Raw genomic sequence first — 22,608 nt, 5'->3', positions numbered from 1 at the left:
TGCAGTGTAAATTGGCCGATCAGCCTACTCCCAATCATCCAGCAAAGTGACGGAAGGCGTTGTCAACAGCCCTTCAGACCTAAGTACAGCCTTGGTCCAAACAAGGCTGAAATCCAGAGGTGAGGTCAGTGTGTCTGCCCTTGACATCAAGGGAACATTTGACCATGTGGCACCAAGGAGCCCTAGTAAAACTGAAGTCAATGGGGATCAGGGAGACAACGTCAGTGGCTGGAGTCATACCCACCATAAAGGAAGATGATTGTTGGAAGCCAATCATCTCGGTCCCAGGACCTCTCTGTAGCAGTTCCTCAGGGCAGCATCCTGGGCCCAACTATCCTCCACTTTTTTATTAAATTCATTTATGGGATATGGGCATCACTGGTAAGGCCAGCATTTATTGCCCTTGAGAAGGCGGTGGTGAGCTACTTTCTTGAACCGCTGCAGTCCGTGTGGTGAAGGTACTCCCATAGTGCTGTTAGTTAGGGAGTTCCAGGATTTTGACCCAGTGACAATGAAGGGTCAGCGATATACTTCTAAGTCATGATGGTGTGTGACTTGAAGGCCTGCTGCTCTTGTCCTTCTAGGTGGTAGAGGTCGCGGGTTTGGGAGGTGCTGCGGAAGAAGCCTTGTCGGATTGCTGCAGTGCACCTTGTAGATGGTACACACTGCAGCCACGGTACGCCTGTGGTGGAGGGAGTGAATATTTAAAGTGGTGGATGGGGTGCCAATCAAGTGGGCTGCTTTTTCCTGGATGGTATCGAGCTTTTTGTGTGTTGTTGGAGCTGCACTCAGCCAGGCAAGTGGAGAGTATTCCATCACACTCCGTACTTGTGCCTTGTAGATGGTGGAAAGGCTTTAGGGAGTCAGGAGGTGATTCACTTGCCACAGAATACCTAGCCTCTGACCTCCTCTTGTTGCCACAGTATTTATGCGGCTGGTCCAGTTAAGTTTCTGGTCAATGGTGGACCCCCTCCCCCAGGATGTTGATGGTGGGGGATTTGGCGATGGTAATGCCATTGAATGTCAAGGGGCGGTAATTAGACTCTCGCTTGTTGGCCTTCCCTCCATAAGCTCAGAAGTCCACTGATGATTACAGTGTTCAGCTGCATTTGTAATTCCTCAGATAATGAAGCAGTCCATGCCCAAATACAGCAAGACCTGGACAACATCCAGGCTTGGGCTGATAAGTAGCAAGTAACTTTCATGCCACACAATTGCCAGGCAATGACCATCTCCAACAAGAGAAGGCCTGACTACCTCCTGATGACATTTAATGTAATTACCATCGCCGAGTTCCCCACCATCAGCATCCCGGCGGTCACCATTGACCAGAAACTCAACTGGACCACATAAATGCCATGGCTACTGGAACAAGTCATAAGTCAGAGACTCGATAGTCTGTGGTGAGTTGCCCACCTCCTGAAACCCCAGAGTATTTTCACCACCTACCTGCAAGGCACAATTCATAGAAACATAGAAGATGGGAGTAGGCCATTCGGCCCTTCGAGCCTGCTCCACCATTCAATGAGATCATGGCTGATCATCCAAGTTCAGTACCCTGTCCCTGCCTTCTCCCCATATCCCTTGATCCCTTTAGCCTTAACAAATATATTCAACTCTTTCTTGAATATATTTAATGAACTGGCCTCCACTGCCCTCTGTGGCAGAGAATTCCACAGGTTCACCACTCTCTGGGTGAAGAAATTCCTCCTCATTTCAGTCCTAAATGGCTTACCCCTTATCCTTAGACTGTGACCCCTGGTTCTGGACTCCCCGGCCATCAGAAACATCCTTCCTGCATCTAGTCTGTCCAGGCCTGACAGAATTTTATAGGGTTCGATGAGATCCCCTCTCAATCTTCTAAACTCCAGTGAGTATAAGCCCAGTCGACACAATCTCTCCTCATACGTCATTCCTGCCATCCCAGGTATCAGCCTGGTGAATCTTCGCTGCACTCCTTCCATGGCAAGAACATCCTTCCTCAGGTAAGGCGACCAAAACTGCACACAATACTGAAGGTGCGGTCTCACCAAGGCCCTGTACAACTGTAGCAAGACATCCTTGTTCCTGTACTCGCACCCTCTTGCTACGCAGGCCTTCTTAACCACCTGCTGCACCTGCATGCTTACCTTCATCGACTGGTGCACGAGAACACCCAGGTCTCTTTGTACTTCCCCTTCTCCCAATTTATTGCCATTCAAATAATAATCTGCCTTCCTGTTTTTGCCACCAAAGTGGATAATCTCACATTTATCCACATTATAGTGCATTTGCCATGTTTCTGCCCAATCACCCAACCTGTCCAAATCGTACTGGAGTTTCCCGACATCCTCCTCACAGCTTACCCTCCCACCCAGCTTTGTCGTCTGCAAATTTGGAGATATTACATCCAATTCCCTCGTCCAGATCATTAATATATATTGTGAACAGCTGGGGTCCTGGGACCGATCCTTGCGGTACCCCACTGGTCACTGCCTGCCACTCGGAAAACGACCCGTTTATTCCAACTCTTTGCTTTCTGTCCGCCAACCAGTTCTCTATCCAAGTCAATACCTTGCCCCCAATCCCATGTGCCTTAATTTTGCACACTAATCTCTTATGTGGGACCTTATCGAAAGCCTTCTGAAAGTCCAAATACACCACATCCACTGGTTCTCCCTTATCTATTTTACCAGTTACATCCTCAAAAAAATTCCAGTAGGTTAGTCAAGCATGATTTAGCTTTTGTAAATCCATGTTGACTTTGTCCGATCCTGTCACTGCTTTCCAAGTGCTCTGCTATTACACCTTTTATAATAGACTCTAGCATTTTCCCCACTACCGATGTCAGACTTAATTCCCCGCTTTTTCTCTACCACCTTTTTTGAATAGTGGGGTAACATTTGCTACCCTCCAATCCATGGGTACTGTTCCAGAGTCTATCGAGTTCTGGAAGATGATCAGCAATGCATCTACTATTTCTAGGGCCACTTCCTTAAGTACCCTGGGATGTAGATTATCAGGCCCTGGGGATTTATCTGCCTTCAGTCCCATCAATTTTCCTAACACCATTTCCCTACAAACACTGATTTCTTTCAGTTCCACCCTTTCATCAGACCCTATGTTCCCTGGCATCTCTGGGAGGTTATTTGTGTCCTCCTTTGTGAAGACAGAACCAAAGTATGAATTTAGTTGGTCTGCCATTTCTTTGTTTCCCATTATAAATTCCCCTGATTCGGACTGCAAGGGACCTACGCTTGACTTCACCAATCTTTTTCTCTTCACATATATATATAAAAGCTTTTACAGTCAGTTTTTATGTTCCCTGCAAGCTTACTCTCATATTCTATTTTCCCTTTCTTAATTAATCCCTTTGTCCTCCTTTGTTGAATCCTAAACTGCTCCCAATCCTCAGGATTATTGCTTTTTCTGGCCAATTTATATGTCCTCTCCTTGGATCTTCTGCTATCCCTAATTTCCCTTGTTAGCCACGGTTGAGTCACCTTTTTTGTTTTATTTTTATGCCAAACTGGGATGAACAAATTCTGCAGCTCATCCATTCGGTCTTTGAATGTTTGCCATTGCCTATCCACCGTCAACCCTTTGAGTGCCATTCCCCAATCAATCCTGCCCAACTCGCTCCTCAGACCATCGTAGTTTCCTTTATTTAAATTGAGGACCCTAGTCTTAATGAAGAATTCGATCATATGATTGCTCTGACCCAAGGGGCCTCGTACAACAAGATTGCTAATTAATCCTTTCTCGTTACATAATACCCAGTCGAAGATGGCCTGATCTCTGGTTGGTTCCTCGACATATTGGTCCAGGAAACCATCCTGTAAACACACCAGGAATTCCTCCTCCACAGTATTGTTACTAATTTGGTTGGCCCAATCTATATGTAGATTAAAGTCACCCATGATGACTGCTGTGCCCTTATTGCACGCTTCTTTAATTTCCCTTTTAATGCCATCCCCAACCTCCGCCTTAATGTTGGGAGGTCTATATACCACTCCCACTAATGTTGTTTTTCCCCTTTTAGTATTTCTCAATTCTACCCATACAGATTCAGGAGGGTAATGGAATACCCCCACTTGCCTGGATGGGTGCAGCTGCAACAAAACCCAAGAAGCTTGAGACCATCCAGGACAAAGCAGTCTGCTTGATCAGCGCTTCATCTATTAGCGTAAACATCCACCTTTTCCATCACCACCGTAGCATCTACAGGATGTACTGCAGCAACTCCCAAAGCTGCGACCTTCGCTTATAAGGACAAGAGTAGCAGGTGCATCGTAACGCTATCACCTCCCGTGTTCCCCGCCAAGCTGCACATCATTCTGACTTGGACGTATATCGCTGTTTCTTCATCGTTACTGGGCCACAATCCTGCAACTCCCTATCTAATTGCACTGTGGAAAGCACCCTCACCACAGTGTGCAATGGTTCAAGAAGGTGGCCCACTACCACCACCTCAACCAATTGGGGATGGACAATAAATACCAGCCTTGCCATCGATGCCCACATTCAGAGGATGAAATTTAAAACTTGCTGTATTCGAAACTGCTGAAATCTTAGTTATTTTATTAATAGTCAGTTTCTCACTGATGGATGTATAGTAGTGGCAGATAAATGCAAATTTTGCTTAACCCCAAACATACCAATATAACTCTATTTAGCTCAGGTTTTTAAATATATTCACTTTTCTATACCCTTTAAACATGTAAGAAGTCACACAACACCAGGTTATAGTCCAACAGCTTTATTTGAAATCACAAGCTTTCGGAGCGCTGCTCCTTCTTCAGGTGAAGTGGAGAAATGCATAAAGACACAGCTTATATAGTCAGAGAATCATGTCAGATGTTTACAGGTAACCTTTCCAACTGCCATTTATCACACCTCGGCAGAGAGATAATCACAGCAGTCAAAGGTGTGAATGGTGTCCAAACAGGTCAGTCAGGGAAACATTACATCAAAGAACAATGAGGTGGGGTCACAAGGGGTCAAATATTGCAGATGCTGGGGTCTGTATGAAAAACAAAAAGACAAAAAACATTTTTTTTGGCTGGAAATCACAGCAGGTCCGGCCGCATCTGTGTCGAGAGAACAAGCCAATGTCGACTCGAGTCTGGATGACCCTGCGTCAGGTGGGGTTACATGTAGCGTGACATGAACCCAAGATCTCGGTTGAAGCCAAGTTCCGCACCCATGAGGACGGCCATCAGTTTCTGCTCGACGATTTTGCGTTGTCGTGTGTCTCGAAGGCCGCCTTGGAGAATGCTTACCCGAAGATCGGAGGCTGAATGTCCTTGACTGCTGAAGTGTTCCCCGACTGGGAGGGAACACGCCTGCCTGGCGATTGTTGCGCGGTGTCCGTTCATCCGTTGTCGCAGTGTCTGAATGGTCTCGCCGATGTACCATGCTCCGGGGCATCCTTTCCTGCAACGTATGAGGTAGACAACGTTGGCCGAGTCACATGAGTATGTACCATGTACCTGGTGGGTGGTGTCCTCACGTGTGATGATGGTATCTGTGTTGATGATCTGGCATGTCTTGCAGAGGTTGCTGTGGCAGGGTTGTGTGGTGTCGTGGTCGCTGTTCTCCTGAAAGCTGGGTAATTTGCTGCGAACGATGGTCTGTTTGAGGTTAGGCGGCTGTTTGAAAGCGAGTAGTGGAGGCGTGGGGATGGCCTTAGCGAGGTGTTCGTCGTCATCGATGACATGTTGAAGGCTGCGAAGAACATGGCGTAGTTTCTCCGCTCCGGGGAAGTACTGGACGACGAAGGGTACTCTGTTGGTTGTGTCCCGTGTTTGTCTTCTGAGGAGGTCTATGGACCCATGGCGAAGAATCACTGAAAAGACTACACGATAACATCAACAAGTTACATCCCACCATCAAACTCACCATGGACTACTCCTCAGAATCGGTCTCATTCCTGGACACACGAATCTCCATCAAAGACGGACACCTCAGCACTTCACTCTACCGCAAGCCCACGGACAACCTCACGATACTGCACTTCTCCAGCTTCCACCCTAACCACGTTAAAGAAGCCATCCCCTATGGACAAGCCCTGCGAATACACAGGATCTGCTCAGACGAGGAGGAACGCGATGGACACCTACAGACACTGAAAGACGCCCTTGTAAGAACGGGATATGACGCTCGACTCGTCGATCGACAGTTCCGACGGGCCACAGCGAAAAATCGCATAGACCTCCTCAGAAGACAAACACGGGACACAACCAACAGAGTACCCTTCGTCGTCCAGTACTTCCCCGGAGCGGAGAAACTACGCCATGTTCTTCGCAGCCTTCAACATGTCATCGATGACGACGAACACCTCGCTAAGGCCATCCCCACGCCTCCACTACTCGCTTTCAAACAGCCGCCTAACCTCAAACAGACCATCGTTCGCAGCAAATTACCCAGCTTTCAGGAGAACAGCGACCACGACACCACACAACCCTGCCACAGCAACCTCTGCAAGACATGCCAGATCATCAACACAGATACCATCATCACACGTGAGGACACCACCCACCAGGTACATGGTACATACTCATGTGACTCGGCCAACGTTGTCTACCTCATACGTTGCAGGAAAGGATGCCCCGGAGCATGGTACATCGGCGAGACCATTCAGACACTGCGACAACGGATGAACGGACACCGCGCAACAATCGCCAGGCAGGCGTGTTCCCTCCCAGTCGGGGAACACTTCAGCAGTCAAGGACATTCAGCCTCCGATCTTCGGGTAAGCATTCTCCAAGGCGGCCTTCGAGACACACGACAACGCAAAATCGTCGAGCAGAAACTGATGGCCGTCCTCATGGGTGCGGAACTTGGCTTCAACCGAGATCTTGGGTTCATGTCACGCTACATGTAACCCCACCTGACGCAGGGTCATCCAGACTCGAGTCGACATTGGCTTGTTCTCTCGACACAGATGCGGCCGGACCTGCTGTGATTTCCAGCCAAAAAAAATGTTTTTTGTCTTTTTGTTTTTCATACAGACCCCAGCATCTGCAATATTTGACCCCTTGTGACCCCACCTCATTGTTCTTTGATGTAATGTTTCCCTGACTGACCTGTTTGGACACCATTCACACCTTTGACTGCTGTGATTATCTCTCTGCCGAGGTGTGATAAATGGCAGTTGGAAAGGTTACCTGTAAACATCTGACATGATTCTCTGACTATATAAGCTGTGTCTTTATGCATTTCTCCACTTCACCTGAAGAAGGAGCAGCGCTCCGAAAGCTTGTGATTTCAAATAAAGCTGTTGGACTATAACCTGGTGTTGTGTGACTTCTTACATTTGTCCACCCCAGTCCAACTCCGGCATCTCCACACCATGGCCTTTAAACATGATTAGATGTTTGGTTTTGAGGCATCTGTATGGGTGAACTGCAGACTCTGGAAGTGTCCATTTCAGTGCTCTCACGTGGGGATTCCTGTATTTTTCATGATTTCTAGCATGTGGATCCATGGATGTCATTAGGATTTGCGTTTCCTCCTCGAATCTATGGGTTTCTTCATTAGATGGTAAATATCTTAAACAAAAACTTTTTGATTTATTCCAGCGAGAGAGATCAACCCTCTCAAACTTACATAGAAATATTCTGTAAAGATTATCACTTCTCAGTCCATTCAAGTAGAAAACTCTGATGCGGAGCTGGATATCAATGATTAATGCCAGCACTTGTCCCTTTGCAACACTGCATTTAGTACAGCTTAGTGTAAAGCATCAGTTTACTTGCTGCAAAAGATAAAAAGTAGTTGCTTCATACCTTTCTCTGATGAAGTTTTATGTAGCAGGAATTGAGAAATGTTGGTTTAAGATAAATTAAACACAACCTTAGATTCTTCTTTCTGGATATAGAGTTTCTGTCATTCCAGGGTTGCCGACAGTCTATTTTTTATGGGTTGTCTTTTTTGTGGTGTCAGCTGTGTCTGTGGTAGCATTTTGGCCTCTGAGTCATAAGATTGTGGATTCAAGTCCCACTCCAGATACTTGAACAGAAAATCTAGGCTGACACTTCAGTACTGAAGGAGTGCTGCATTGTCAGAGGTGCCGTATTTCGGATGAGAAATCAAGGTCCCATCTTCGCTTGGACATGGAAGATCCCATGGCACCATTTTGCAGAAGAGCAGGGGAGTTCTTCCTCATGTCCTGGCCATATTTATTCCTCAACCAACATCACTAAAACAGATTATCTGGTCATTATCTCATTGCTGTTTGTGGGACCTTGCTGTGCGTAAATTGGCTGCTGCGGTTCCTACATTACAACAGTGACTACATTTCAAAAGTACTTAATTAAGAAGTCCTGAGATCATGAAATGTGTTTTATAAATGCAAGTACTTTTTTTCTTTATCACCTTAATTTAAACAGTGCAATTATTAAAGTCCATATATAGGAACAGGAGAAGGCCATTCAGCCCCTTGAGAATGTTCTGCCATTCAATGAGATCATGGATGATCTGTATCCTAACTCCGTCCACCTGCCTTGGCTCCATATCCCTTAATACCCTTGGCTCGTAAAAATCTATCTCGGATTTAAAATTATTAATTGAGCGAGCAGCTCCTGATTTTTGTGGGAGAGAGTTCCACACTTCTACCACCCTTTTGCATGAAACAGTGTTTCCTAATTTTTTCTCCTGAATGGCCTGGCTCTGTTAAGGTTATGTCCCCATGTCCTAAACTGAATGGGGTAGAAGAGCAAAGGGATTTAGGGATACAGGTGAACAAATCATTAAAAGCAGCATCGCAGGTCAGCATAGCAATTAAAAATGCTGACCAAGCACTGGGATTGATTTCTAGGTGTATAGAATTCAAAAGGAGTGAAGTTATGTCAAACTTGTATAGGACCCTGGTCAGGGCACACTTGGGGTACTGTGCACAGTTTTGGCCTGCATACTATAAAAAGGACATAGAAGCACTGGAGAAAGTGCAAAAAAGATTTACAAGGATGATCGCAGAACTGAGAGATTGCAGCTATCAGGAAAGATCAAACAGCTTGGGACTTTTTTTCTTTAGAAAAGAGAAGACTTAGAGGTGATCTGATGAAGGTTTTTAAAATTATGAATGAGTTGGACAGGGTAGACGTGAAGAGACCACATTCCTTTTCTCACATTCTTTCATACTCATTTACCCAATTTCTGAGGTTAAAAAATCGATTTACAACAAAATAAAGGATTGATTTTTGCCCTCTCTCTTGCCCTTAGGTATAGAAAGCATCCCTTCTTCACTCTCAGTAGGGGCTCTTCTACATTCGCTCTTGGTAGACTGGGCCCCCATATCTCCTGGGTACAGACTTGCGTCTCCTTCCCTTTAGTACAGACCCTGTGCCCTCTTCTCAACTACTAACTTATGCCCCTTCTCGTTTCTCAGTGCCGAGTCTACCCCTCATCTTCTCAGTACAGGCCCTGTGCCACAACTTCTCTCAGTACAGACTGTGACAAAAATGAAGCATGTTCATCGAAGATTTTATTTTGGATTCTTTATTCTTAGTAAAGCAAGTAGGTTCCCTTACTGAAATGACCTGTCCATTCAGTCGAAAGGTTAGTATCATGTGTATCTTTGGGACCTAAAGTGTGTTGATGTCTCTTGTTCTGGCGTGGTTTGATTGTTCACGTTAACTGACGCAGATTAATCCTGGGATGGTGGTTTTGATTGACAGCGGTGTCTGGGGTGCAGATGTCGGTCAACCTTGTGACCAAGGGCAGAGAAACTGATGTTTTTGTTGGCTGTTTGATAGACAGCTCTGTGATCAAATGCCTCCGATTGTGGATATATGTGCAGCTGCCTGAGGCCAGCAGGAAGACTGGGCTATTCTGGCTCTGGAGTGTTTCGTCATGCAAGAAGTGTGGAACCGTTAAGGTTCAATTTTATGTTAAACGATAGCTCTGAGAAATGTCTTTACTGTTGATATAGAGGAGAATAGTGAAGTCTGTAAACTAGTGTAAATATACTGTTTGTATTGAGCACTGTTCATTTACCTGTTCTGTTAGAGAACTATGTAAAGCTTGATGGATCAGAGAACTAAAAGGTTATTCAAAAGTTTTACATTTCAAGTAAATTGATCAGTAGCAAACAGCAGTATTTTAAAAGTGACTAAAAGGGCTCAATTCAGCTAGTTCTATGCTGAGGAAAACGACAAGATGCAGGCATCGACAGTTACAAGTGCTGACATTGAAGGAGGCAGAGGGGCAGTGCAGGACAAGAGAGCAATGCAAGGCAAAGAGACAGGAGAAAGTAAAGCAACACCAAGGCTCCACACAAGTTTGAGGTGGAGGAAGGAGAACCAACATACATTTGAACTGGTGGCAAAAGACATTAAATGGATGGAAAATCAGGCCCATGCGTCAACGTTTTCCAGCCAGCACTTGCTGCAAGTGCCATTCTATGCAAGGAACACCTGACCATGGAATTAGTCCAATTATGAAGGAAATGAAAAATATCATAAAAGCAGGCGCAGGGCATTGTCCAGACTTGCATTAGAATGTGTTTTTCTTCTACATGGGTTTGTCATATGAAACCCTTGTTTAGTGATGTGAATCAGACAAAAATGAAAAGACATTGGTTGCTTGAAAGCTGACACTTGAATATTTAGTGCATGTGACATTCAGTAAATGGTAAAAAGTGCTGTAAATAGCTTCAAACCTGACAAGGATATCATTAAATTGTATTAGTCTCACGACAATGTATACAGATAGGTTGTATTAAATTAATTTTACACTGTTTTATTTTCTAAATATGGTTTCATGTTTTCCTTTATAAAATTGCTATATTAACAGCATGCACTGTCTTGTACTTCAGGCCTTCACACCTGATTTACATTCCACAGGTTTGTCATTGGTCTTAAGCCAACAGCAATTTATGCCAACACTGAACTTGTGTATACAATGTGCCTCTCTGTACACTCCAGTTCGTTTAATGTTTGATTTTTTTAAACTTTCAGAATAAAGCTTAACAAAACATAAAACCTAAAATACTTGGTAAAACTGGTTCAAATCAGTAATGATTAACCACCTTATATTTGTGTTATTAAACTCCAAATCGTAGAACTGTAGCTAGTGTTTCTCAGGTGCTTGTCTGTCCTAATTATACAAGTGTCAACATAAGAGTGTTATATGATGGATTTCATGATTGTATTAAGTAAATAAAATACTGATTTAGGTTATAAAACTAATACCAGACTCCCCTTATACAGTTGTAAACCAACTCCATATTCTTATCTTTTACTAGTTCAAGTTTTGGCTATCGCAGGAAAACGAAGTTCAGGAGTTGGAATTACTGTTTTTTAATCTAGTTTTTAGATTTTTTTTGGCGCTCATCAAGATGAGAGCATTGCTGGGGAATGAACATTTTCCCATTTTTGATGCCCACTGTCCGCATTGAGCATTCCCGGATTCTATATAGTATACCCAATTTGATAAGAAAGTTCTCTGTACTGTGCCATAACTCTAACCTCAAGCGTGCAGCTTAATGTACAGACGTAAGTTCTTCTACCTCCGATATAACTATTGTTAGGGCCTTTATGACTGAGATTGTTAATTAGTGGGCAGTTTTGTGCAGTTGCACCATGTTCATTTTACAGCCAGCTGAGAAGAGACTTTCTTCCCATCAGTCTGTGCTGGATTCAAGCCAATTTCTGAGAGGTGAAAGAATAGCAGCCTATGACACTGGCACAAATAGAGTCCTGTCACACTGGGCCACCTGCTTAATTGAATTACTGCTACAGGTGGAGATTTCAGTGTACATATGGCCAATTGCACCAGATCATGGAGATACCAAATCATTGGTCTCCCTCCGGGAACAGTTCTAGCGCTACTCCTCTGTAATCTGTAGATAAACAACCTGCCTGCGGACAAATCACAGAAATTCATCTATGCTGATGACTGTGCCATTACTACTCAAGCTAGTGACTTTTCCATCCTGGAAATCATGCTCACTAATGATATGAAACTCCTGACCGAGTACTGCCTGAAATGTCTTCAAACCAGTAGAAAAAAGACTGTCTTTCACTTGCACAACACGTTTCGTGAACTCGCATAATTTTAAATGGCTAACTCCTCAAGCATGATGCTCACCCAGACTACATAGGTGTCACATTCACCCGGTCACAAACCTACAAAAAACATCTAATGAAAGCTGCTCAAAGTTAAAACCCAAAGTAACCTAGTCATTAAATTTGCAGCTCTACCTGGGGAGCAAATGCCTCCATATCTGCTATTGCACTTTGCTATTTAGTTGTGGAATATTGTCCTCTGGCAGGGCTTGCTCATTGTACTGTGAGCTGGTGGATATTCCGCTGCATTCTTCTATTATGTGTCTTGTGTCAAGCACATTGCGACCTGCTCCCTTTCCAGTATAGCTCCTCCACATCTTCATCGTTCCAATGCAGTAGCAAAATTAATGAATAGACTTTGTGACAAGAAAATGTTGCTAATTCACTCTGATTTGTTCTATCCACCAATGGCGTGGCTCTCTTCGAGAGACTCAATGTGGTCAACCTTTCTTGATTCCTTTGACTTTTCCTTACTACCTAGCTGGCGTGATGAGCTAACAGCAGACACTCACCATATCCTCTCCAACCCTCCAGATCGTCAACCAGGATTCAACTACCGACATCATAGTTGGGCATTTCTATCGCTTTCGAACCAGACCGGGACAGTGCATCTCAAATCTTCACCTAATGGGGCCTTTGTGACAAAGACATGTTCCTGCGGACAAATAGAAACTATGTTCCACATTGTTGCATCATGCCCACTAACCAAGCTACTTGGTGGTGTACGCTGTTTGCAGGCTGTTGATGACAATGCTCTGAGATGGCTGAAATTATCTGCCAAGTCTGCAGAAGCTAAATAATTAAATGAAGAAGCTCTATGCAGTGGTAGGAGTGTGCAGCTGCGAGTGAAGGGATATGGCAGCAACAGCCTGCAGAATTGATCTCTAAAGCAAGACAAACTGGCAGCTGCCAAAAATTGAGTTGAAGCCAGGCAAGTTTAATAACAGGAATTTGTGGCAGGAAAAGCATTTTCAAAGGCATTCAGAAGGAGCACAGAACACTGAAGGGTGAATGACAGGTGTTGTGGGTTTGGTTGGGTGGAGGGAGCGCGAACAGCCTGTAGAATTACTCGAGAAAATTTGCATGTTTCATAAATCATTCACTTAAACATAGGAATGGGGGAAACTGAAGCAAGAGAAGAAACTGATGGGTAGTTGTTCCAAACATAGTTATCCAGGAGGAAGGTTCCTGGAAGATGTCCTGGAACAGTGAGGCTGAATGAATAGTGCTACTGAACATATAGATATGTGGCTCTCAATCTGTTGAGGTAATGAAGCTCCATCTCGTGGTAGAATTGTGTATCTCTGACACAGTGGTGATACCCAAATAAGGAACATATGACATAAGGAACAAATTAAATATATTACAACATGGAAACAGGCCATTTGACCGAACATGGACTGGTTGGGTCAAATGGCCTGATGCTGTGTGGTAATTTCTGTAATTCTAGATACAGTAAAGATAGGTGATAAGATATGTTTCTGAAGGAAAAATAAAAATGTGTTGCCCCTTTGAGTAATATGTCAGATTAGTTTTGGGAAAAATAATCACATCTGATCTTTTATTGCTGAGTTTCCGAAAGGGGAAGTCTGTCCTATTGCATTCTAAAGAATATTATAAATCTACACTGATATATTTCTCATTTATTATGCTCTTTGCATTGTTGGTTAGAAGCAGCCTTGGAAAAATGTTTTGCATGAAACTTCCTATAAAGGTTTCTTTCTGCCACTTTCTCACCCACCTTCCTGCCATGAAGATGTTGACTTTGTTGGTGTGCAGTTCTATGCGTGACGGGCACTCTCTGGCATCTCCATCAAATCGCCATTCATATATGAGCTGAGACAGTAAATGGTGAAAAATATTTGGTTGCAGGCTGCATCACAGCCAAGCAGGATCCTATCATCTGTTGATGTCCACAAACACCAATTTAGAGCAGGTGTAGCTGAATTGTAACCAGGAGGAAGAACTGGGGCTGATTTTTCCTTCCCTGAGAACGTTCTCTTGTCCTAACTAGCCGATCCATTTGGGTGGGGAGGTATCTGCATCAGACATTCTGCTCAATTATTTGAGATTCAGTTGCCAGTAGATACTGCAGTGCCGCAGGAGTTTGCCTTCCATCCTTTCGCTCAGTACCATGGCTGAGTGCTGCAACACATGACCCTCTTGAGATTGGCCAGCAAAATGTCACTGGAGATTGGGACTCAAATCATCTGCCCTTGATTATGTACTATGCCATCAATCTATCTATCTTTCCTAAATCCAATCTGTTATCGAGGTTTATAGAACAGAACAGGAAATTTTGAATTGAAAACGGTTCTGAAGAAATAGATGAGGAAAGTTTGGGTCTCATATTTTACATATCTATCAACTAACCCAAAGATCGGCAGTAAGCTCAAAATAGTGATATTTTCAGGCAATGTGCAAGATAGCGGATTTATATAAAAATTCAGGAGCCAGTTTTAAAACCAAAACAATAATTGCAATTTGCAGCAAGGTGAATAAGTTGAAAAGATAAGTTTTAATGTAGGCAGGTAACATGGTAACTATCAGTAAAAGTAAATCTGGTGCATTGAAATGTAAGTTAACTTGAAGCAATACAATCATTATTGGAAATGTCATTGTTTTCGACTTTGGACATATGGGGAGATTTCCTCTGCACTGCGTAGCAAAATTGAATATATGTAAAATCGGGGGACTGAATGCAGTTTTGATCTTTTGATCCATTTTTGTACATTACACATTTGATAACTAGGAAACATATATTGCTTTGGAGAGGATGACCCTTTTATGAGATGTAACTTTTTGCTTTATTGGTTATTGTGCAGCTCGTCGGAATTCCCAGCACCATGGACCCTCCTAATCCTGCCAATCACAGAGGAGATCAACAGTCTCCCACAGAAAACATCAGCCGCAGTGAAGATGAGCGCAGCCGACAGTTGGAGCGCTTGAGCCGAGAGGAAGCATACTATCAGTTTATCAATGACCTGAGTGAGGAGGACTACCGACTAATGAGAGACAGCAATCTTCTTGGCACTCCGGGTAAGCTTATCGCATTGCCCAGAGAACCAGAAGTAAAAAAAAAAAGTAAGGAAGAAAAGATATTGTGCTAGATTTTCAAACCAAGCAAAAACATCATGCCTCAAACAAACTTAGTAGCTCTGTTTTAAATAATGGTTTACACCTTTGTATGTAACCCTCAAAGAAATTGTGACAAATTTAGCCAGACTGCAGTGGATCCTATCTGGTACTAGCAAGAATATTTGCCAAGATGGATCAAAATGTAGCCTCATTACACAGTCTCCTACTCAAACTTTAACCTTTGAAAACCCAAGCTTCGTGACCTCTAATTTACTTCCTGATTTACCTTGTCTCCTCTTTCACATACTCCACTTTTGGTGGTGTCTGTATTATGGTCTCTGGCCCTTCCCTTTGGTTTCTCACTTAAAACAAATGTAATTTTTTTTTGCATTTACTAACTAACATTTAGAGATTTAGCTGCAGTATCTTTTCCTGTCACTAGATGTAATGCTATGTATACTATGTACTGTATGATGTACCAAAATTGTAGAAATTAGGAACTTTGCCACAATTTTGTGCTTGAAATGAAGATGGCATTTTAAATTGAATTGTTGCTTTGATTTTCCTGTCATCAGTCAGAGGCAAGTGCTGGCAAATACTGCACATTAAGACATGTACAACAAGCCTGCATATACTTACTTTAATACTTTTAATAACCCATTTGTTACTCTTTTCCAATATAGATTGACGTAGGTAGAAAGATTGCAAGCTTATACATTGGAAAGTGTACTGTTCGACTCATCTTGTACTCTGCTGATTCAGAAATATAGTTCCCTATTCTGTGTGCTTTGTTCATTGCTGTCCCACTGCGACTGGGTGTGTTGCCAAGTATATTAACATCCCTAGCTCTTTCAACTTTCCTGTGGCTAATTTAATGCCATGCATAACGTATGTGTATCTGCCGTGTTTATTTTTTCCCCAATGTGCAATATCTTACACTTATCCTTACTGAATTTCATTTGCCCCTATTCTGCTCACTTAGATTTTTCTCCAGAAAAACATTTATTGATTTGTTGTAGTTATTTAGCTTTCATTCTTCTGTACTGCTGATTCAAGCTGAAGTGCTAATGCTTTATGGGAGAGTTTTCACCAAAGTGGTAACAAGAGTAGCACATAAATACCACACCACACAAGACAGGATACCAAACACATCTTCCCTCATCCCTCCCTTTTCAGCATTCCAAAGGGACCTCTCCCTCCGCGACACCCTGGTCTACTCGTCAATCACCCCCTTTCCATGCAAGTGCAGGAGATGCAACACCTGCCCTTTTACCTTCTCCCTTCCCACTGCCCAGGGCCCCAAACATTCCTTCCAGGTGAAACAGCGATTTACTTGTACTTCATGTAATTTAGTATACTGTATTCACTGCTCACGATCCCGTCTCCTCTACATTGGGGAGACCAAATGCAGATTGGGTCACTGCTTTGCGGAACACCTCCGTTCAGTCTGTAATCGTGACCCCGAGCTTCTGGTTGCCTGTCACTTTAATTCTCCGCTCCACTGCCCTTCTGACCGCTCCGTCCTCCGCCTCCTACACTGTTCCAACGAAGCTCAAAGTAAGCTCGAGGAACAGCACCTCCTCTTTCGATTAGGCACTTTACAGCCTTCTGGACTCAACATAGAGTTCAACAATTTCAGACCATAACCTCTGCCCCTATTTTTCTCACATGGCAGCTGATGATTCTGCCATTCCATTTACACCGCTTCTCGACTCATCTTTTGTTTCTTAACTTATCCCATTACCATCTCCTTTTGCTTTGCACCATCGTCCCTTTTGTCTTTTAATCTCTCCTGCCTTCTATCCCATCACAGACCTTCCCTTTTGTTCTTTCCTCCCCTCCCCCTTTCCCTGCCCCAGTACTTGCTTAAAATCTGTTACATCTCTAACTTTTTCCAGTTCTGACAAAAGGTCATCGACCTGAAACATTAACTCTTTTTCTCTCTCCACAGATGCTGCCTGACCTGCTGAGTATTTCCAGCATTTTCTGTTTTTATAAAAGACAGGAGTTCTGCAGCCAGCTAATCAGTGCAAGGAATTTTAGTTCAAACTGTGCCTTCCTCTCAAAGAAATGAAGCAAAAATGATATCTTGTATTGTGGAGCTAAAAATTGTCTTATAAGGAATAATGCTTTAACCAACTGCATCTCACATTCTCCTTATAATGGCTTAAAATTTAGAAAAGATTTAAAACTCAATGGGATTCATTTGAAAAATTCATGAGCCAAGGTCCATTGCCATGGCTCTGGTCAACAGTGTGATTGATATATATCACAAAGTTGCTAGGAATATCAGGTAATTGTAAGATTTATAGTTTGGGGAGGTGGGGAAGAGGACACAATTCATGGTAATAAATTTTGCAGGACACCTCATTATCATGACCAATGGTTGCCTGTGCTGGGGAGTGAAGGATTGCAACAGAGCATGTAATACCATTGGAATGGGAGATATCCTTAAATGAGATTTATTCTATTTGTCATCGCTAACTGTGTATGCCTGATATGTCTTTTTTTAGTTTCCCCTGTGAACTACTACTTAGCAGATGCCTAATTATTTCTGATCTGACTTTGCATGTTTTTATGTGGCAGCAGTAGCACTCCGATATTGGTTTATCAGAGCAAAGTGCCAGAAGCAATTGCCATGGAGGGTTCAACATCTTTGAGTTACTTGACCTGATTTGTCCAACAAAATGGGTTGCTAACTTGAGGTACAACATACTGACTTCCATGTTGATATTTTGGGTGTCTTGTGCTGTGCATCTATTGCAGGCTGCAGGCACTGTGACGGCAGACAATCCAAATGACATTCGTAAGCCCAGATGAGCTGTTTTCAGCCTCTTTCTTCCCTTTCTGCACCCTCTTCATTTTCCCTTCACCTTTCTGCCCCCTTCTCTCCCCCACCCCAGCCTTCCAAAATCTGCAAAACTATCCCTCATTGGCTGCCATCTTTCACCAATCTTTGACTGTGGAGCTATTTGGAGATTTGACACTGTTTGATGTGGTAACAGTTACAGTTCTTCGATTTAGATATGTCTAAAACCTAGGCCACTGATGATTCAATTGCAGTCGTCTTGTCAGATACAATTTTATCAATGGTGGACTATACTGCAGTCATATAGTGGTCCAGCACCACATGCATGTTGGAGAAGGAGCTTTATATCCTTCCCATTCTTCCCCCGGTCACAATGCATAACTAACCTAAAATGCTATGGATCCCCTACTGTTGCTTCAGAACTCTTAATTTGAACACTAGCGCACTGAACTTCATGATCATCTACTATTCTGTAGGTGCTAAGTCCCGCAACACCTACAACCTTGCATTGACCTCAGCAGTTCCACTTTGACCAGTGGGAATGCCATGTCTTCACCGATGGGTGAATTCTCGTATGGTGACTACTCGCTACTGTTATGCCATATGTGGATGAATTGATACATGTGTAAGTTTTTGCTACTGCATTGTAATGTGGTGCATGTTCTTAGACTCCAGATGATTCAGGTTCATCTGTGGAGAGTGAGAGGATGTACATTACCAGTATGCCATTAAACCACCAGCACAGTTAACACATCTTTAGTAAACATTCACTATATGGCAATGCAGCAGCATTGGTACTATTATTAGATCTCAAATTTCTGAGTATTCATGGCATTCTTGAAGGCCTATCAAAGTTCACAAAATACTTAAGAGTCAGTGGTGGAGCCTCTAACTTTGGTTCTCGTCACTTCTTCCACTGATCTGGGTAGAACTCTACTCTTTTCCTCCACGTGTCTGCAGCTCTGGTGTTTTCTGACAGTGGTTGAGTGCTGTCTTTTTTAAGTAGTTTTCAGGTTATTAAGCCTCTTTCTGACTTGCTATTAGAGTATTTTTATTCATAGAGATCACATTCAACTGTCAGGTTCTATACTTGTATATTTCTTTCTTGGGATAGAGTCCAGTCTGAAATATTGCTATCCTTCTGTCCATGACTACATTCACACTTGGTCTCCTGCTGTATGAAGTGATTCTAGTTATTTTTAAGACATTTATGCCATTTTATAATTAGCTGTAGTAGAGTAATTCCTGCATGTTAACATAGGGATCAGATGCTTCACTTTGATGCTAAACTCTGGATGTCGTAACTTCATTCCAGTAAATTAAGTTGATGCATATTAGAATTTGTTCTGTTCCTGTCAGAGCAATAAATCACTATTTACTATATACAACTGTCTGAAGTATCTTAATGCTCACAGGTTGGGAAATGAGTCCAAATATCTTTGATTCAAAGTGAGTTGAAGTAGCTTAGATATGAACATAATCTATCGCCTCTCATTGCAAACTTCCAAAAGAAGCATTTGCAGTTTCTTCTCCAATTAAGCCAAAACTTAACTTTCATTTTATTTTGAACTTCTCCTTTATTTACCAATAATACAAGTGTCCTTGAATATGTTTAGCTTTTATTCTGTTTCTCTATTGTTTCAGGTGAAATTACAGCAGAAGAATTACAACAGCGTTTGGATGGTGCCAAGGAGCAATTAACAACACGTAACAGCCTGGGCAACAGTGAACATGAACAAAGTAGTGAGAACCAAGGCAAGTTTGGATTTTGTGCGTTGAAATTATAATTGTGATCTTGACAACTGTTTTCTCTATAGCGGTGCAAGGACGGAATGTTAGGGTATTGCAGCATAAACATATTATCACTGATGAAGACGAAGCCCTGACGTTTTGGTAGCGTTGTGGAGATTTGGTACCAGGGAAACTAGTAACAGCAAAGGGACTTCTGTCAGAAAGTAGTAAGGGATTTGCAGCTTACTTTTTTTTTTGTTCAAGCACTTGAGGTAACCTACGATTTATGATTCCTCAGTTAGTGAAGAAATGGGGATGAAAATCAGCCCCTTGTCATTTCATCACCTGACTTTGTCCTCTTCCATCTTTTCTATATAATGACCCTTCAGCAGTCTGTCCTGAAGTCTTTACTTACTGCTTCATTGTGTACAAGCTTCCATTCTATACGCACTAAAATTTCAGCATTGATGGACCTCTTGGTTGTTGAGATTTCAGATGAAGTAGGATAGGAGGAGGCTCGTGTGAAACATAAACACCGGCATAGGCCAGTTCAGCAGAATGGCCTGTTTATGTGCTGTAAACTCTAGTATTGTGTTTCACCATTACCAAATATTGCTCTTAATATTTGGGCACCTTGCAAAGGTGAGTGATTTTCCCTTGGGCATTAGGATTAGGCAGATAATTCCAGCAGACCTCAGTGCCACCAACTGGGAAATCTTGCACATGAACATTAGCCCATTGCAGGACATGCACATTTAACTCAATTTTACACTGCCATTTCCCAAGTCCTCTGCTAATTCCAAGGTTAGGTGAACTGGTGGGTTAGCAGAGCTCGGGTCATTGACTTTTGCTTTTCTCTTAAAAGGGCAGTTGGTAGGATTTATTTTCTCAAATTGCAGTTTAAAAATGAGGATTAGGGAGGCAGTCATACTTGCAGGGGAACTGAATGTGGTTCTCCATTTGCACCTGTATCCTGCAGCAATTTATCAATACCTTTGGTGTCTTATAGAAGGATTCTGCAAAGAATAGATAAATAAATTAGATAATCAGTTTTGTGCTGGCTGTGATTGGATTCAAATTGAAATAAAATAGTATTTGGTTTTAATTTGGACAAAACTTCTGGGAACAATAATGCACATTATTGCATCGGTTAGAATGCAGCAATGCTGTTTATTTATAAAAAATTTAAGTGAGGAAATTAAACATACATTGGAAGAAACAAAATAGCAGAAATTTACTTCAAAGTCAGAACAGTGTACTCTTAGAATACTAGCTATCAACTCAACTTATTTCTATATACATTAATGTCTTTAGACTTTGTGTGCAGTTTGGGTTTGTCAGAAAAATAAATTATTGTATTCTGAAGCAAAAAAAGACTTTTCTCCATTCTGCATCCTCCACACACTGCAAGTGTACGACACAGCATGTTCAGGCCGAAGGCCACGAGTGCAAATATGAAAATGCATTTTGATGTTGCAGGTAGACAGTGCTGAACATGGTCCGTCTAAAGGCCCAGGGCCTGATCCACTGCACTAGTTCATTTTTTCCAAACTGAGTTTTTTGCTCCTCACATTAGACCTCTCCCCACCAAAGTTTAGGAATTAATAAGCCTTTCTACAAGAGTAGGTTAAATTGGACAGATTCTCAAACATTGTTATTTAATCTGGCAAGTCTGGACTTCTGTGTTTCCTTTCTAGGTTTCCCAGGAGCCTACGGTGTTGCCACCAGTTAGCACCAAATGGCAAACCTCCTGAACATATACCAGGTTGTCGTTTTCAAGACCGAAATGTACAAAAGAACAGCTGTGCTCTTTAGGTGTTAGAGCAGCACCATTATTGACCAATGCTATGCTTCTGTGGTGGCCATTGGGAAAGCAAGTTAAGCTGCACAAAGAAACAAACTGAGCATTAGTACACAAGAAGCTAAGGCACAGCTTGGAATTTTACATTCAACTAAGTGTGTGCCCAAGCAAAGCTGTGGTCATATGCTCTGCTGATTCGTACTGACCTGTGCATTACATTGGCTGCATCAAAACAAGCTAAGTGCTTTCAGTTAGATCAGCACATCTGCAACTAAGCTTTAAATGCTGTGGTGACATGCAACAATCCATTCAGGATTGCATGATGTTTACAATTGGTATAGAAAATGCTTAGGGCAAAACATGATACCACGAATCCTAGTTCCATGTATTATTTCACGCCACATTTGTTTTTGAATCCTTGGGATTTTATGCAAGCTATTTGGAAATAATGCTCACTTAGTCCCTCACTGATTTCTAATTGAGACCTTAACTTAGCTCTTCATTGATTAAGTACCCACCTTTTGAACCTTCTCAAATGTGTGAGTTCAAGATTTCTTGCATGAAACCTGCATTGTAGTTAGAAATGTATTACAGAATTTGTGAACTGCAAGCCCTTATTGTAGATTACCTGTGTTTGATTTGGTATTCCAACAGTACCTTTTTGTGATATATAGCAATGATTTAGACTTCAATGTAGGGGGCATGATTAATAAATTTGCAGATGATACAAAAATTGGTCATGTGGTTGATAGTGAGGAAGATAGTTGTAGACTGCAGGAAGAAATCAATGGACTGGTCAGGTGGGCAGAAAAGTGACAAATGGAATTCAATCTGGAGAAGTGTGAGGTAATGCATTTGGGGCGGGCTAATAAGGCAAGGGAATACACAATAAATGATCGGATACGGAGAAATGTCGCGGAACAGAGGGACCTTGGAGTGCATGTGCACAGATCCTTGAAGGTAGCAGGATACGTAGATAAGGTGGTTAAGGCGGCATACAGGATACTTACTTTTATTAGCCGAGGCATAGAATATAAGAGCCGAGAGGTTATGTTAGAACTGTATAAAAACACTAGTTAGGCCACAGATAGAGTATTGCATACAGCTCTGGTCACCACATTACAGGAAAGATGTGATTG

The 22,608-nt window shown here is 42.6% G+C and overlaps 1 protein-coding gene across 4 annotated transcripts in view; it reads left to right on the top strand.

Annotated features, from left to right (window-relative positions):
- rnf6 (ring finger protein (C3H2C3 type) 6) overlaps positions 1–22,608 on the top strand; it is a 63,382-nt gene that overhangs the window by 33,627 nt on the left and 7,147 nt on the right. For 3 of the 4 annotated variants that reach the window (XM_085999241.1, XM_085999239.1, XM_085999242.1), the window contains exons 3-4: positions 14,876–15,134; positions 19,582–19,692. In XM_085999241.1, coding sequence (XP_085855367.1) covers positions 14,876–15,134; positions 19,582–19,692 — 370 coding nt within the window. The remainder of the gene's footprint in view (positions 1–14,875; positions 15,135–19,581; positions 19,693–22,608) is intronic. The other variant, XM_085999240.1, reaches the window with a different exon arrangement.

Source organism: Somniosus microcephalus, chromosome 10 (assembly GCF_052327205.1).
Source record: "Somniosus microcephalus isolate GS21.2 chromosome 10, FLI_Smic_1.0, whole genome shotgun sequence".
Taxonomy (NCBI): Eukaryota; Metazoa; Chordata; class Chondrichthyes; order Squaliformes; family Somniosidae; genus Somniosus; species Somniosus microcephalus.
This window is presented reverse-complemented; position numbering and strand designations above follow the sequence as displayed.